The sequence below is a fragment of the Diceros bicornis genome, chromosome 37, assembly GCF_020826845.1.
Source record: "Diceros bicornis minor isolate mBicDic1 chromosome 37, mDicBic1.mat.cur, whole genome shotgun sequence".
In the NCBI taxonomy this organism is placed as follows: Eukaryota; Metazoa; Chordata; class Mammalia; order Perissodactyla; family Rhinocerotidae; genus Diceros; species Diceros bicornis.
The window spans coordinates 21,572,777-21,586,198 of NC_080776.1; the positions used below are offsets into that span (position 1 = coordinate 21,572,777).

Below are 13,422 nucleotides of genomic sequence, written 5' to 3' on the forward strand. Positions count from 1 at the left end.
GCAGACTGGTGCACACCTGCACAGGCATTTACAGTGTGTGGAGGCCTCACTGGAGGACGGTCTGCATGCCAAGTGGACCTGGACAGAGGCGCTGCACACACCAGCCCAGCCCGGGAGCTGACCTTGGAACATGTGTCTGTATCAAGCAGGAGCTTGGGCACGGCCCTTCCAGAGTTTTGATCACAAAAGCATCAAACACGACAAAACACAGGGAAGAGAGCCAGCTGGCCGGGGAGTTAAAGGCTCTCTCGCTCACGTTGTTGACGGAAGCGGATCAACTGTAAGCTGCCTGAACTTCTGGAAATCGTGTTGCCAGCCAAACCCCACGCGGTGAACAAAAGCCTGTGGTCACTTGACCCCAAGGTCATTGTCCCCAGGCCTCCAGGACGTGCACACTCAGGAAGAAAATGCCCAAGTGCTACCACCGCACAGGGGAGTCCTCCCAACCTCCACCTGAGGTGTAACCGCAGGGTCAGGCTGCGTGGGCCCCGACTGCTGCCCTGGGGCCGCTTCTGTGCACTGTGGTCACCTCAGCCCGCTGTCCACTCGTTCCGGGTGGGAGTATGTCTGTCATTTAGCGATGGGACCCAACCCAGAGGTCTGCCCCTAGGGACTTTGGGCTGGGCTGGAGCAGCAGCTGGGTGGGACTCTGAGGTCCTTCCTTTGGGGAGGGACGGTGTGGACAGCTGTGGCTGGAACAGCTGCCAACATCCAGGTGAGGTGCTGGCAGCTGTTAGACGCCCGCGTGGAAGACCATGATGCACGCTGGGCAGCCAAGGGGCTGGACCGTGGGGGCCCTGCAGCCCACAGCACTTAGAGTTTCTTTGGGGGACCCTCACCTGCCCTCCTCCCCCTCACTGGCATGAATGGAGCCGACAGCAGGGTGGGCATGTCACCCACTTGGGGCCGATGGGTGTCAGGCCGGGACTTTACAGGTCCCTGGACGGAAGCACCGCGTCTGACAGGAGGTAACTCTGGGGCTGCTGGTGGCATCTCGCCAGCCTGGGAAAAGCCCTCGGGGGACAGAAGCCACCTGGGAAAGACAAGCACCGGGGCCCTGGACAGGCTCCAGCCGTCTTTCAGGCGTTCAGCCCTCCATGGGCCCGGTGTCAGCTCCACCGTGGGCTCTTCCATTTCCCAAGCCAGGAGATGCCCATTTTTCCTCAAGCCAGCCTGAGTCGGGTCCAGGCACCTGCAAGTGGGGGGTCCAGCTAACACAGCAGCAGCGACAGGGCGCCTGGGGAGAGCCGCTGTCAGCGCCGCCCTCGCGCTCTCCTGGGCCGGGCGGGGGCCAGAGGGAAACGCAGCGACTGGAGGGAGCTGGAAACATCTCCTCTTACTCGTGTGTTGATATTACTGCTTCACTCTCCTCTCTGAAGTGCAGTGAATTTCCAGAACGTAAACACACCCCCAGGACATCTGCTGTGTAGCTTATTGACGGTAGTATGGCCACACTTCAGACTGGTGCGTAAGTGAGAACAGAACGAGAGGAGCCGGTGTGCTCCCGTCCAGACGGGCAAGGGCACAGGACTCGGTCCTGCACGGTTAAGTCTGTTCCGGAGGGAAACCGACACCTGTGAGGCCATGATTTTGGATTATCAGGGAATTCTTGTGTGCCTCCCCTTTCTTTGCCAGAAAAATGTCATAGTTGAGTAAACATGTTTTCTGCAACTCAACCACCATTGCCACTTCTATTTCCCTGGAAGGAGAGAACCAGACCACTTCCAATTTCTTCCAGTACAACTTTTCCCGGGAGTCTGAATTTATTTAAAACCAAAACACACTTCTGTTATTTCTAAAGCAGTACTGGTACAGTATTTCTAAATATAAACCGTGTTTATTTAAACAATTTATTTATTTATTTATTTTTCCCCCAAAGCCCCAGTAGATAGTTGCATGTCATAGTTGCATATCCTTCCAGTTGCTGTGTGTGGGACGCGGCCTCAGCATGGCTGGAGAAGCGGTGCATCAGTGCACGCCCGGGATCCAAACCCGGGCCGCCAGCAGTGGATCATCGAGCACTTAACCGCTAAGCCACGGGGCCAGCCCAACCGTGTTTATTTAGCACCTGAAGTTCGCTTGGGAAAAGAGGCCAAGTAGAACATGAAGCCGTCAGTGGAAACGGAAGACTACAACGGGAAGGACAGTTTCTTTCTTTTCCAACGAAATCTCACAGCTCTCTCCCTGTGGCCCCGTTCCATCCCCGAATTAAAAAAAAAAAAAAAAAAAAAAAAAAAGCAGGCAGGCAGGAAGGGGGCCAACACGCAGAGACCTTCTGGAGGGCCCCAGGCCGCAGCGGGCGCTCCCTGCGGGGCCCTTTAAGTCATGTCCTCCGTGTTCGTCCTGGTAAGTCACATCCAGTGAGGCCTCTGGCTTCTCAAAAGCAAAGCTTTTCAGTATCACATTAATATTTTATTACCTGACTATGAAACGAGGGCCATACCCAGGACACACGTCAGTCCGAGTCAGGAACAGAATGGCTCATCCACAGGGCCTGGGCTTCCAGCCACAGCTCACCAGAGCATGCCAGTTTGCTGTCATCAAAAACACGCCAGGTCCATTGACTGATGCAGTCTGGACCCCACGTGCGAGGCTCCTGGACGAGTTAGTGTCTGAGAATCTGAAAGCAGCTCGCTAGTCCAAGTCCAACTTCTTACAGATGAATACATCATTTGTGACCCACCCTCTCAGCCAGACCCAGAGGAGAGGCTGCAGTTCTAGCAGTGGTTCTGACGGTGCTGGAAGGAGGACGGAGGGCCACTCCACTCCATGTCAAGCTGTGAGAGGCAGCACAGTGTGACAACGTGAACCTGGCTTCCCTAGGCCGGTGGGGCAGGCCCAGACATGGGCCACATCTGTCGATTTTTTTCCATCTCATAACATGTAAGTGCTATTTTAATATCAGTGATAAAAGCGCTCATGAGAAATTGTGTGAAATCAAGATGATAACCATACTCAGCAAGAGAGTTGCTACAAAGCTTCATCTGAGGTAAGAAAGAACTGATTACATTTTCTCACGAATCCTGCTTTCAACTCAGTCAGAGTTTAAGAAAGTGAATCATCCGTGTCCTAAATCGGTCAAGCCATGCTAAATTATGAGAAGAATCTTAGCTGACATTTTCTTTTTGTTTTAACTGAGGCTACTCAGGACGATCGGCCTTCTCAGGCCTGTCCGCCACGACCCCACCTCCCTCCAGACTTGGGAAGCGAGGAGGCTCCAGCAGCAGCGGCAACAGCAGCAGCACAGCGAGAATGTTCTGACCAGACAGCACAGTCAGAGGACACCTCAGGGCTGCTGGGCCGTGTGGCAGCCACACCTGAGGCTCCTGTCTCTTTAGCAGTGAATACTTAACTCCAGAGGCTGTCCCCTCTGTCACCTCATTCCCGACAGAGCTAACGCTACTTAGAATCACAGTTTTCACTCAGACCAAAGGGGGAACACGTGCTGTGTGGGGACTCCCTTTATGTCACAGCATGAGGCTGGCCAGACCCTCAGCGGGAGCTGTCAGAACCTTTGTTAACACAGATACCAAAGTCATGTGAACAGCGCAGAAGAGAACGGAACACATGTATCTTAAACGGCAGATTTGTCAGGCGTTAGCAAGGTACCATTTGATCTACATCTGCAGTTAATGCACAACAAATAAGTTTTCTGAGAAAAACAGCAGTGGGGGTCAAGCGTGGTGGGAGGGCAACATCTGACTGGCACCTGCAGTATCGCCAGGCCTGTGCCAGCCTCCCGGGGGGACGGGCTGCACAGCAGAACGATCAAGTGCACCTGCCTGGCCTGAGATGAAACATCCCCTTGCTCATAATAAAGCAGAGGTCTGGAGTCCGTGTCTGCACAAGGCAGAAAACCAACTAACTTGCTCTCCTGGAACTGAATGGCGAATTGTAGCAGGAACACAGAGCCCTGTGCGTGCAGCCGACGAGGCCCCGCCAGGCCCAGGGGAGATCAGCTCCTCTGGTACCAGCACCGCCTGGGCGCTGCGCCCACCGGGACGGCGGCAGCTGCCAGCACTACCTGAAACTCCCAACGTGGATGGAGAGAGAAGCTTCTGGTCCACGGGGCCGGGCAGGCGCCTCTGTCCCGGAGAAAACATGGCTGCTCTGCACACGCAGGGCTTCTTGGCTGCAGAAGACACAGAGGTGTCACTCACTCGCCGTCACGGACACAGTGGGCCTCACCGGGTCGAGGGGTTTGGAATGACTCCAAAGGTCACTCCAACTTTTAGGGGTCAAGTTAGCACAGGCCACAGGGATGTGGGTTTGCAATTTTGACAGTTATTTCCAAACTGCCCCGTCGGAGGACCTCAGCTTATCTGCCCCCTCTCCACGTGCAGGACGGCAGGTTCCCACGCCCTGCCCACACAGCGGGTCACACTCAGGTCTTTTCCAATCTGCTGGGTGAAAATGTCTCACCACAGAGTAATCTTTCTCTCTCCACTTTTTGAATCAAAGTATAACATTCACAGATGCACAAATCTTAAATGTCCAGCTCCGTGAGCCATTATCATTCATGCACACATCTGGGTGACACCACCGCCACCTCGCCCTCACTCGCTTGTACTGCTCGCTGCAGCCCCGCCAGGTGCCCCGGGCGGCAGAGGGCATGTCTTACTTGCTGCGGTCCCACCATACCTGACACGTGGGTACTGAGACACAGGGGCGGGAGGAGATGAAGATTAGGAGATGAGCAGGGGCTAGCTGGGCAGGTAGTTACATCAAAGGCTACTGCACTAACTCAGGTAAGACAAGACCACCCAGCAAGCCAGAGCAATGAGAACGGGGGGAAAGGCCGATGCAGGACAGAGCAAGACTTAATGAGACTGGAAGTGGGGAGCAGACAAGGGTGACGATGGCGCCCCTAGTGTGGCCTGTGTGGGGGTGATGACGTGAACCGTGGCGGTGCGAGTTGGGTTCAGGCACATGGAGTTTGAAGTATTGGCTTTGGTGGGATGTTCCAGTAAATTCTGGAAGGTGTATGTGGCTTGCAGGCCAAGAGAGAGAGCTGGATTATGTACAGAAGGTGAGGTGACTCGGGTGGAGCATGCAGGGTGAAGAAAGAGCAGGAGGACTCCGACCCAGGAAGATGGACAGGGAAGGAGCCTGGGAGGCAAGAGGAGAACCAAGGGGGAGGAGTTTCGTGCAGGGGGAGGGGTCAGCAGTGCAGGGAAGTGAGGGGAAGCTCCATGGATTAGGGACCAGGCTAATTCCCCGGAGGGGATGGAGAAGAGTAGCTGGAATGGCATGTCTGATCGGGAGTGCTCTTGTTTTCAGATGACTGAGACCTGAGGTGGTTGGTGTCTGAAGGAAAAGACCCAGAAGACGGGGAGCGGGTGAGGATGGGAGAGAGGAGGACACAGAGCTCCCCAGGAAGGGACAGGATGAGACCCGGGGCATGGGTGAGGTCTCCTCCTGATGAGTTCTGGTGCCACGTCTCCTTCACCTGTCCCGCAGAGAGCCCTTTAGGAGGTGTTCTCAAGAACATGTAAATGTGCAGGCGGCAGGGAAGAATCCCAGAACACGACTTCTTTATGAAGCCCAGGTTCGTGTAACGAGAGTTCTGAGCCCTAATCAAGACCTGTCGAGTGAGAATGAACGAGAGCTGCCCAGAGGTTCCAGGGGAATCTGTCACGTGAGTGAGAATACTGGTATTACCTTTTCTTTTTTCCCAGAGTGAGCTGTTTCTGTTTCTCTTTTCCAATGTCATCTCTGACTGTACTGAAATCATCATCATCTTCAACCAGGAGATTCTACATTTCAAAATAAGTAACGAGCAATGTTTTCAGACATCTTTTTAGCCTACATTTGAGACGTGTAAAAAATTACCTAAATTGACAAAAGGAGATATCCAAATGTACATCAACTAGATTAATACCGTAATAAAGGATACACAACACTATAGTGCTTGATGAAGACGAATGAAGTGAGTGACAGGAGAGCCCCAGACGGGAATTACTTTGCAGCCCTCCGGCCTTCGCCTCTACCACACACGCTCCCCGAGTGAGCCGGGCAAAGGGCTGTGTGGGGAGATGAGGATACGAGCCAGAGACCGCGGACAGCGATCACACAGATCACCCCCGCATGCTAGAAACACGGCGGTCTGTTCTCTAAACACTGTCAAACTGTTCTAACCTACATAGCTCTACAGCGACACCGAGAGCTTCTGCAAGGCCCGCACTGTGTCTTCTAACTCCCCGGCGCTTCCCTGAAGCTTGGACCGCAGTACTTCACCAATCCAGGATGCTCTGTACCTTCTCCCGAGGGGCCATGGCTGCCCCCGCCCAGTCTGTTTCACATGTGATTGTTATTTACCACAGATACTGGCTTGTCCTCAGCTGCCCACAGGCACGTCTCAGGGAGTGTTAACTAATCAAAGTGTTAACCCTGAGAAAACATCACTAGAAAGGAAATGTATGCCACAGAAAGACAGTTCTGAGGCTTGCCAGGCCCTGGGTTAAGGGTTCCCCAGATCACTGGCCACATTCCCACGTGCAGATTTGGACGCGTTAACTCTACTTCCATGTGCTGTAACTAGAAACCTCACTGACAGGAGATTAACTGAAGACCCGCAGGAGGGCTTTGCTGCATCTCCAGTCTCAGGTGAGAAAAATGTTGTAACAAAGATTATAATCTCTAGTCCAATAAATGGGGGGGGCATGATAAACATACTATAATTTTTATTCCAGTAAAATTTGTGCCTGATATGCTTTTTAAAAATTGTCAAACATTATAAAATAAGAGAAAATATGGAGCTAACTGGATAGACACCCATGTTCTCAGGGTAGCATAAGCGAGGGCACAGGCAGTGCTGCACAGCGGTTAGAGCACGCCTGGGTGCAAATCCATGGGTACACCAGTCCCGTAACCTCTGTGCGCCCCAGCCTCCTCATCTTAAAACGGCACCTCCTTCCTACAGTTCTCATGAGGAAAACTGGAGTTAAACGTGCACATGGATGGTGCTGGGCACAGAAAATGTGCAGTGAAAGGTAGCTATCAATAGTACTAACCTTTTACCATATTTGCTTCATTTTTATTTTTCAAGAAAAAACAAGATTCTGTCGCTGCCCCTGCCCCACTAGAGGTAAGCACTATGCTGAGTGTGATGCTATTGCTCCCACCTTCATTTTCACTCGATTACTACACGGGAATATGACCCTCGGCATCTTACACGGTTGTACACTTTCTACAAACAATCGTTCTGTGACCTTGTTTTCTTTTTCAACATCAAATATTCACGTTGACGTATGTAGCCCTGGTTCATTCATTTGAACTGCTGTGTTCTATACCACACTATCAGTACTTTTTTTTCCATTTTATCTGTCCCCTTTCTGAGGGTCATTTAAGTTCTTTCCAATTTACACTATCACCAACAGTGCTTCAGTGAACATTTCTGTACGTCTCCCCACACACACGAGCGTGTTGTTGCAGGTTATACATCCAAGAGTGCAATGACTTGGTTTTATCTATTGTATGGGCATCTTTTACTTTACTAAAAACTGCCAAACTGCTCTCCAGAGTAGCTGTGCCAATTTGCACTCCCACTGCTAGTGGGTGGGGGGTTCTGAGCTCACTGCTTCGTTTTGCAGGTCCCTGGTTACCAGGTAGTTCCCTGTCTTCCCATCCGCTTACTGGCCATTTAGTTTTCTCTTCTGAGAACTTCCAGGTATCACTCTTTGCCTATTTCTTCCCTTTTGGGTGATCTTTCTGTGACTGGTTTGCAGAAGTACTTTACATTTTCTGGATAATAATCCTTGTTCATTATATTGTTGCATAAATCTTTTCCTGTTTGTGGTTTGTCTTTTCACTTTTTTTTTTTTTTTTTTTGGTAAGGAAGATTGGCTCTGAGCTAACACCTGTGCCAATCTTCCTCTATTTTGTATGCAGGATGCCACCACAGTATAGCTTGATGAGTGGTGTGTAGGTCTGCACGTGGGATCTGAACCCACGAACCCTGGGCTGCGAAAGTGTAGCAGGCAAACTTAACCACTACGCCACAGGGCTGGCCCTTGTCTTTTCACTTTTTATGGCTTCCTGTGATGAACAAAATTTTTTACTTTTAATATAGGTGAATTTATCCATCCTTTATGGTTTGTGTTTTTTGTTTCTTATTTTAAGAAATCTTTCTTAACCTTTTCTTCGAAAGGTTGAAAATCACTGCTTTTCACATTTGAGTTTCCATATTGATTGCTGTATATGGTGTGAGCAGAGGTGGACAGAGATTTTATGGAGCCTAAAGCTTACATAAATTTGGGGACCCTCTTTATGAAAATGAAATCAGAATTATGACTTCAATTTTCCTATATGGATAACAATTCTCCCAGCACCATTTATTGAATAATCCATTTTCAACGTTGCCTCAAATACTTGTCAAGTTTCCTCACATGTGTGATTCTGTTTTGGGGCTCTCATATCCCAATCCTATTTGTTGACCCCGGGCCCAAAGTGACATTGTCACGACAGCTGTATAATCAGTCTTATCACTTGGTAAGGCAAGTACCCTGACCTTGTTCTTCCTGAAAACACCTTAGCTCCCCAGCCCTTTGCTCTTCCGTATGAATGTACTGTCTTTAATCCAATCGATACGGTCATTCACTGGGATGATACCGAACTTAGGGACGTGGGAAGAATTGACAGCTTTACTATTGTGGGGTTTACCCTCCAAGAACATATGGCTCTGCACCTAAATGAAGCTTTAATACTGCTCAATATTTTAGTAATATTCTCCAGAAAGGTCTTATCAATCTTTTTGTTGGATGTATTCCTAGGTACTTTGTAGTTTCATGTATATTGATCTTATAATCTTTTGAACTCTCTTAACCTAAGGGTTTATCTGTAGTCTCTTGAACCTCCTTTATAGAAAAACTGCATGTAAGAACAGTTTTGTATTTCCTTTTAGAATTTCTTTTACCTCTCTTTCAATTTTTATTTACTTTTCTTTGCAGGGAGGAAGGGCATATTACATTGGCCACATTGATTAGTATAATGCTGAACAGAAGTGGTGATTAAGAGAATGCTTATTTCCCCATATAAAAATATGAATTATTAAATCAACAACTTAATTATATCAACAAATTAATTACAAAATAATATCAATAATTAATAAATTATAGCGATAAATAGTAAGGATTAATAATTAATGAATTATTAATTATTAGAATTAAGGATTAATAAATTATTAATCCTTAATACAAAAAATATTGCTACATGACAACAAAGGTTTGTCCAAAGAATGCAACGATGGCCCAGTGTCATGAATCTATTTATGTAGTAACACCACACTACCAGATTAAAGAAGAAAAACCATGGGGCTGGCCTGGTGGCACGGCAGTTAAGTGCGTGCGCTCTGCTGTGGTGGCCTGGGGTTCACAGGTTTGGATCCCGGGCGCACACCAATGCACCGCTTATAAAGCCATGCTGCGGTGGCGTCCCATATCAAGTAGAGGAAGATGGGCACAGATGTTAGCCCAAGGCCAACCTTCCTCAGCAAAAAGAGGAGGACTGGCATCGGGAGTTAGCTCAGGGCTAATCTTATTCATTAAAAAAAAAAAAAGAAGAAAAACCATATGGCTAATTCAACAGATGCAGAAAATACATAGAATAAAATTTAATATTAAAAATCCAGGGCCGGCCCCGTGGCTTAGCGGTTAAGTGCACGCGCTCCGCTGCTGGCAGCCGGGGTTCAGATCCCGGGCGCGCACCTACGTACCGCTTCTCCGGCCATGCTGAGGCCGCGTCCCACATACAGCAACTAGAAGGATGTGCAACTATGACATACAACTATCTATGGGGGCTTTCGGGGGAAAAATAAATAAATAAAATTATAAAAAAAAATAAAAATCCAGTGCTAAGGGTGGAGGGATGCATTTATAGGGTGACTGGACAAATAATAATGTACAACAAAAATTTCACACACACACATAAAAAAACCTTAAAAAAAAAAAAATCCAGTGCTCAAATCATGATTTTAAAAAAAAGAACCTAGAGCAAAACGGGGGATGGAAGGAGACATCCTAACCCTGACAGGCCCCTCCTCAAACCCACAGCCCCACACTGCTGATAAAACCGCAGAGCATTTCCATCCAAGTCAGACCCCAAATAAGGTTTTGGTATTGAGGTTCTACTGGCCTCATAAAATGAGTTGTCTGGCTTTCCCTCTTCTTCTTTTTCCATTCTCTAAAAAAACTTATATAAAATGGGATTATCTGTGCCTAGCAGATTTGATAAAACCTCTATAAAATCATTTGATCCTGGTGTTTTGTCAAAGTGGTATATTTGCTATTAAACAACTTACCTTAACACCAATAGTATCTCCATCTTTCAAGTAATAAGGCATCCCCTGCAAATTATCTTGCTTTTTCTTCTTTTTCCTCTTAGTAATTTGCTGGTTCTATAAAAAAATCAAGCATCTTGAATAAAGAAAACTCAACCTCAAATTCTTACTAAATTCCCTATCTGTGAGAAACTGCAGTTAACCTAGTCACTATGCCAGTAAGGCCTAATTTCTCTGAGAAAGCCCCACAACTTTACCCAGCTAGATATTGGAAGCCACTCAAACTTTTCAGGAAAGTATTTGGCAATTTCAATTTTTTCCACAGGAAGAGAATAGAAATCAGCAACTCGCTGCCTGAGGGAGCCAGCAGTCCAGCCTCGGGCAGCATCCCACACCAAGTCCAGGGGCAGGGCGTATGCCCTCTTGCCGGGGAGGCGCATCTGTGTCCTCAGCAGCACGTCCTGGGGGCTGCGCCAGAAAATAATCATAAGTCAGATTTAAAACAAACAAAATGAGAACTTTGCAATAAGTATGGGGGACAAGATGGGTGAAACTTTGCCTCCAACTCTTCTGGTTTGTATAAGGAGAGATTTTCCCTAAATCCTGAATGCTAGTGGGAAACGCTCTTTTCTACTTCGGTTTCCTTCAATCCTGGCCCAGAAAAGAGGTGGAAGCTCCCATTCTAGCCCACAGCAGAGGCCCCTGGGGGGGCAGCTGAGGGTGGTGGAAGAACCTTCCTCGGGGGGCACAGAGGGAAGACGGGAAGCAGAGCTAAAGGGCTGAGCTGGGCCACACCATGAGGGTGAAGGGGAGGGGTCAACCGGCCTAGGGTCCCAGCCACGGCGACTCCCCGGGAAAGGCGGGCATCAGATCCAGAGCTGTGAAGCTATTGCAGGTGCTGAAACTCTGAGCTGCTGTGGGTAGCCCGTGCTGAGAGGTGGGAAGAGAGGGGGCTAGAGGTGCAGAGATGACAGCTGCAGCTGCGAGAGCAAAAGAATCCCTGGCTGGAGAAGAGTGTGGATGAAAGTCCTCAGAGGGAGGGAAAGAAGAGAAATACTCAGAGAGACGGATGGAGATCGTTACAGGACAGGAAGTAAAAACTACAGGTAAGAACTGGAAGGTAGAGAGGGGAGTAACGGTATTTTAGGATGGTGAGACAACGAGGGGTTTGAAATCTGTATTTCTGTGATATTTGGTGTTTTTACCAAAGAGAAAGGGTGATAGAACAGAAGAAAAAGAACAACCGGAGGAAACAGAGCACAGGCCTGGTGCATCAGGAGTTGAGAGGGGAAGGGAGGCGACTTCGGTCAAGAAGGGAGCTCTGAGAGACGCAACCTCTCCCGCAGGGTGAAGGTGGTGTGGGGTCGCTGAGAGAGCTGAGGGCCCGGAGCTGAGGCAGTGACGCCGGAGCGTAGGGAGCGTGGTGAGCGCAGGCACTGGAGCTGCCAAGGAGGTGACAGAGGCTGGGGTGAGGAGGACGAGGAGGGACCAGAGGCCTCACGGAGGAGACAAGAGAGCTCTGGAGGTCAGTCAAGGACAGAAGAGCCGATGGGGAGGGGGTCTAAGGAAGTGCACAGCACAGCCTTCAAAAGGACAAGGCTTACAACACATACGATAAAGGGTCAGTGTCGTTATCATAGAAAGAGCTCCCACAAATTAAATTAGACTTTTTTCTAAGACCCCATTAGAAAAATAGGCAAAATATATGAAATAATTCACACTCACAAAATACAAATGGCTCAGGAGCCTTTGAAAAAATGCCCAACTTAATAGCAATCAAAGCACTGAAGCAAATGAGACAAGATAACCATTTTTCATTTATCAATTTAGCAAACATTTAAACAATGAAAATATGCAATGTTGGTTTGAAGGTGAGGTGAAGTAAATACACAGAAACACTGCTTGCAGGAATATAAATTGCTATAACTTACCTGGAAAGGAATTCAACAATTTATTTTAAGAGTTTTAAAATGTCCATACCATTTGATCCAAAAATTCCCCTTCAGGAAACTACTCCTGGAAGTATAATTTCTATGAAGAATGCATTTTTTTTTTTTTTAGTGAGGAAGATTGTCCCTGAGCTAACATCTCTGCCACTCTTCCTCTATTTTGTATGTGGGATGCCTGCCACAGCATGGCTTGATGAGTGGTGGGTAGGTCTGCACCCAGGATCCAAACCTGTGAACCCTGGGCTGCCCAGGCAGAGCGTGAAAACTTAACCACTACACCACCAGGCCAGCCCCTGTATGAAGACTGCATTTTTATAAGAACAACGGGATTAAATGAAAGTTAGACATGGTTGAAAGAGTGCTGTTAGAGTTATGGTACAACAGGCTGACTACAAGAATGATATTCACATCCTATCACGTAGAAAGAATTTTAATATTTACACTGACAAAAAGGTCTTATAAAAGATTTTCCTATTGTGAGAAAAAGAACAGGAAGGTTTGATGGTAGACCACTTTGGGGTGCTTCTCTCTTCGATAATTGATTGTTGACTATGACACAGCCACTGTTCTAGGTATTGGGGATACAGCAGTGACCAAAAGACAAAGTACTTGCTCTCACAAAGCTTATATCCTAGTAGTAGGAGACAGATAATAACAGACAATTCAATAAGTATGTACTATATCAGGGGATATTAGGACAAAACAATTAGGATAAAGGGGCAGGTGACAGGTACTATTACAAATCAGTTTGACAAGAGACTCTCTGAACGCATTGATAAAAGCTGGGGGTGAGCATTTTGCTTACATTTCAAGATCAATATGCATTTGGGACTTACTGGAAAATTCTGTTTATATGGAAAAATGAGTTCCAAGTTCTAGACACCAGACACAGAAATACATTTCTAGAACACAATCTGTTTTAAGTTGCCAGACTACTCAGAAAAGCAGTGAAAAACCTAATTTACTATTAAGTTGTTAAATTTTTAAAGAAACTAACTCTCCACTGTGATAAGATGCGTGTGTAACTCTGTATGTGTAGGAGGAGGTCTTACCCCAAGTTTTCTTCTTTCTGAAGGGGCTCTACGCAGATCTCACTTCTCCTTCCCAGTTTATATTCCCTGATAATAAACGAAACAAAATAATATTGAGTAACATATCATTTAAGTTTGTACAATTTTTTTTGCCAATTTTAAGCTT

The 13,422-nt window shown here is 47.7% G+C and overlaps 1 protein-coding gene across 4 annotated transcripts in view; it reads right to left on the reverse strand.

Annotated features, from left to right (window-relative positions):
- Positions 1 to 2,055: 2,055 nt before the first annotated feature.
- USP40 (ubiquitin specific peptidase 40) overlaps positions 2,056 to 13,422 on the reverse strand; it is an 81,128-nt gene continuing 69,761 nt past the window's right edge. For 2 of the 4 annotated variants that reach the window (XM_058533250.1, XM_058533248.1), the window contains 5 exons: positions 13,278 to 13,343; positions 10,534 to 10,744; positions 10,298 to 10,393; positions 5,662 to 5,756; positions 2,056 to 4,132 (listed from right to left, as the gene is read on the reverse strand). In XM_058533250.1, the coding sequence (XP_058389233.1) occupies positions 4,021 to 4,132; positions 5,662 to 5,756; positions 10,298 to 10,393; positions 10,534 to 10,744; positions 13,278 to 13,343 (580 nt within the window). In that variant the 3' untranslated portion in view covers positions 2,056 to 4,020. Of the gene's footprint in view, positions 4,133 to 5,661; positions 5,757 to 10,297; positions 10,394 to 10,533; positions 10,745 to 13,277; positions 13,344 to 13,422 lie in introns of those variants that run through there. The other 2 variants (XM_058533249.1, XM_058533251.1) reach the window with 2 other exon arrangements.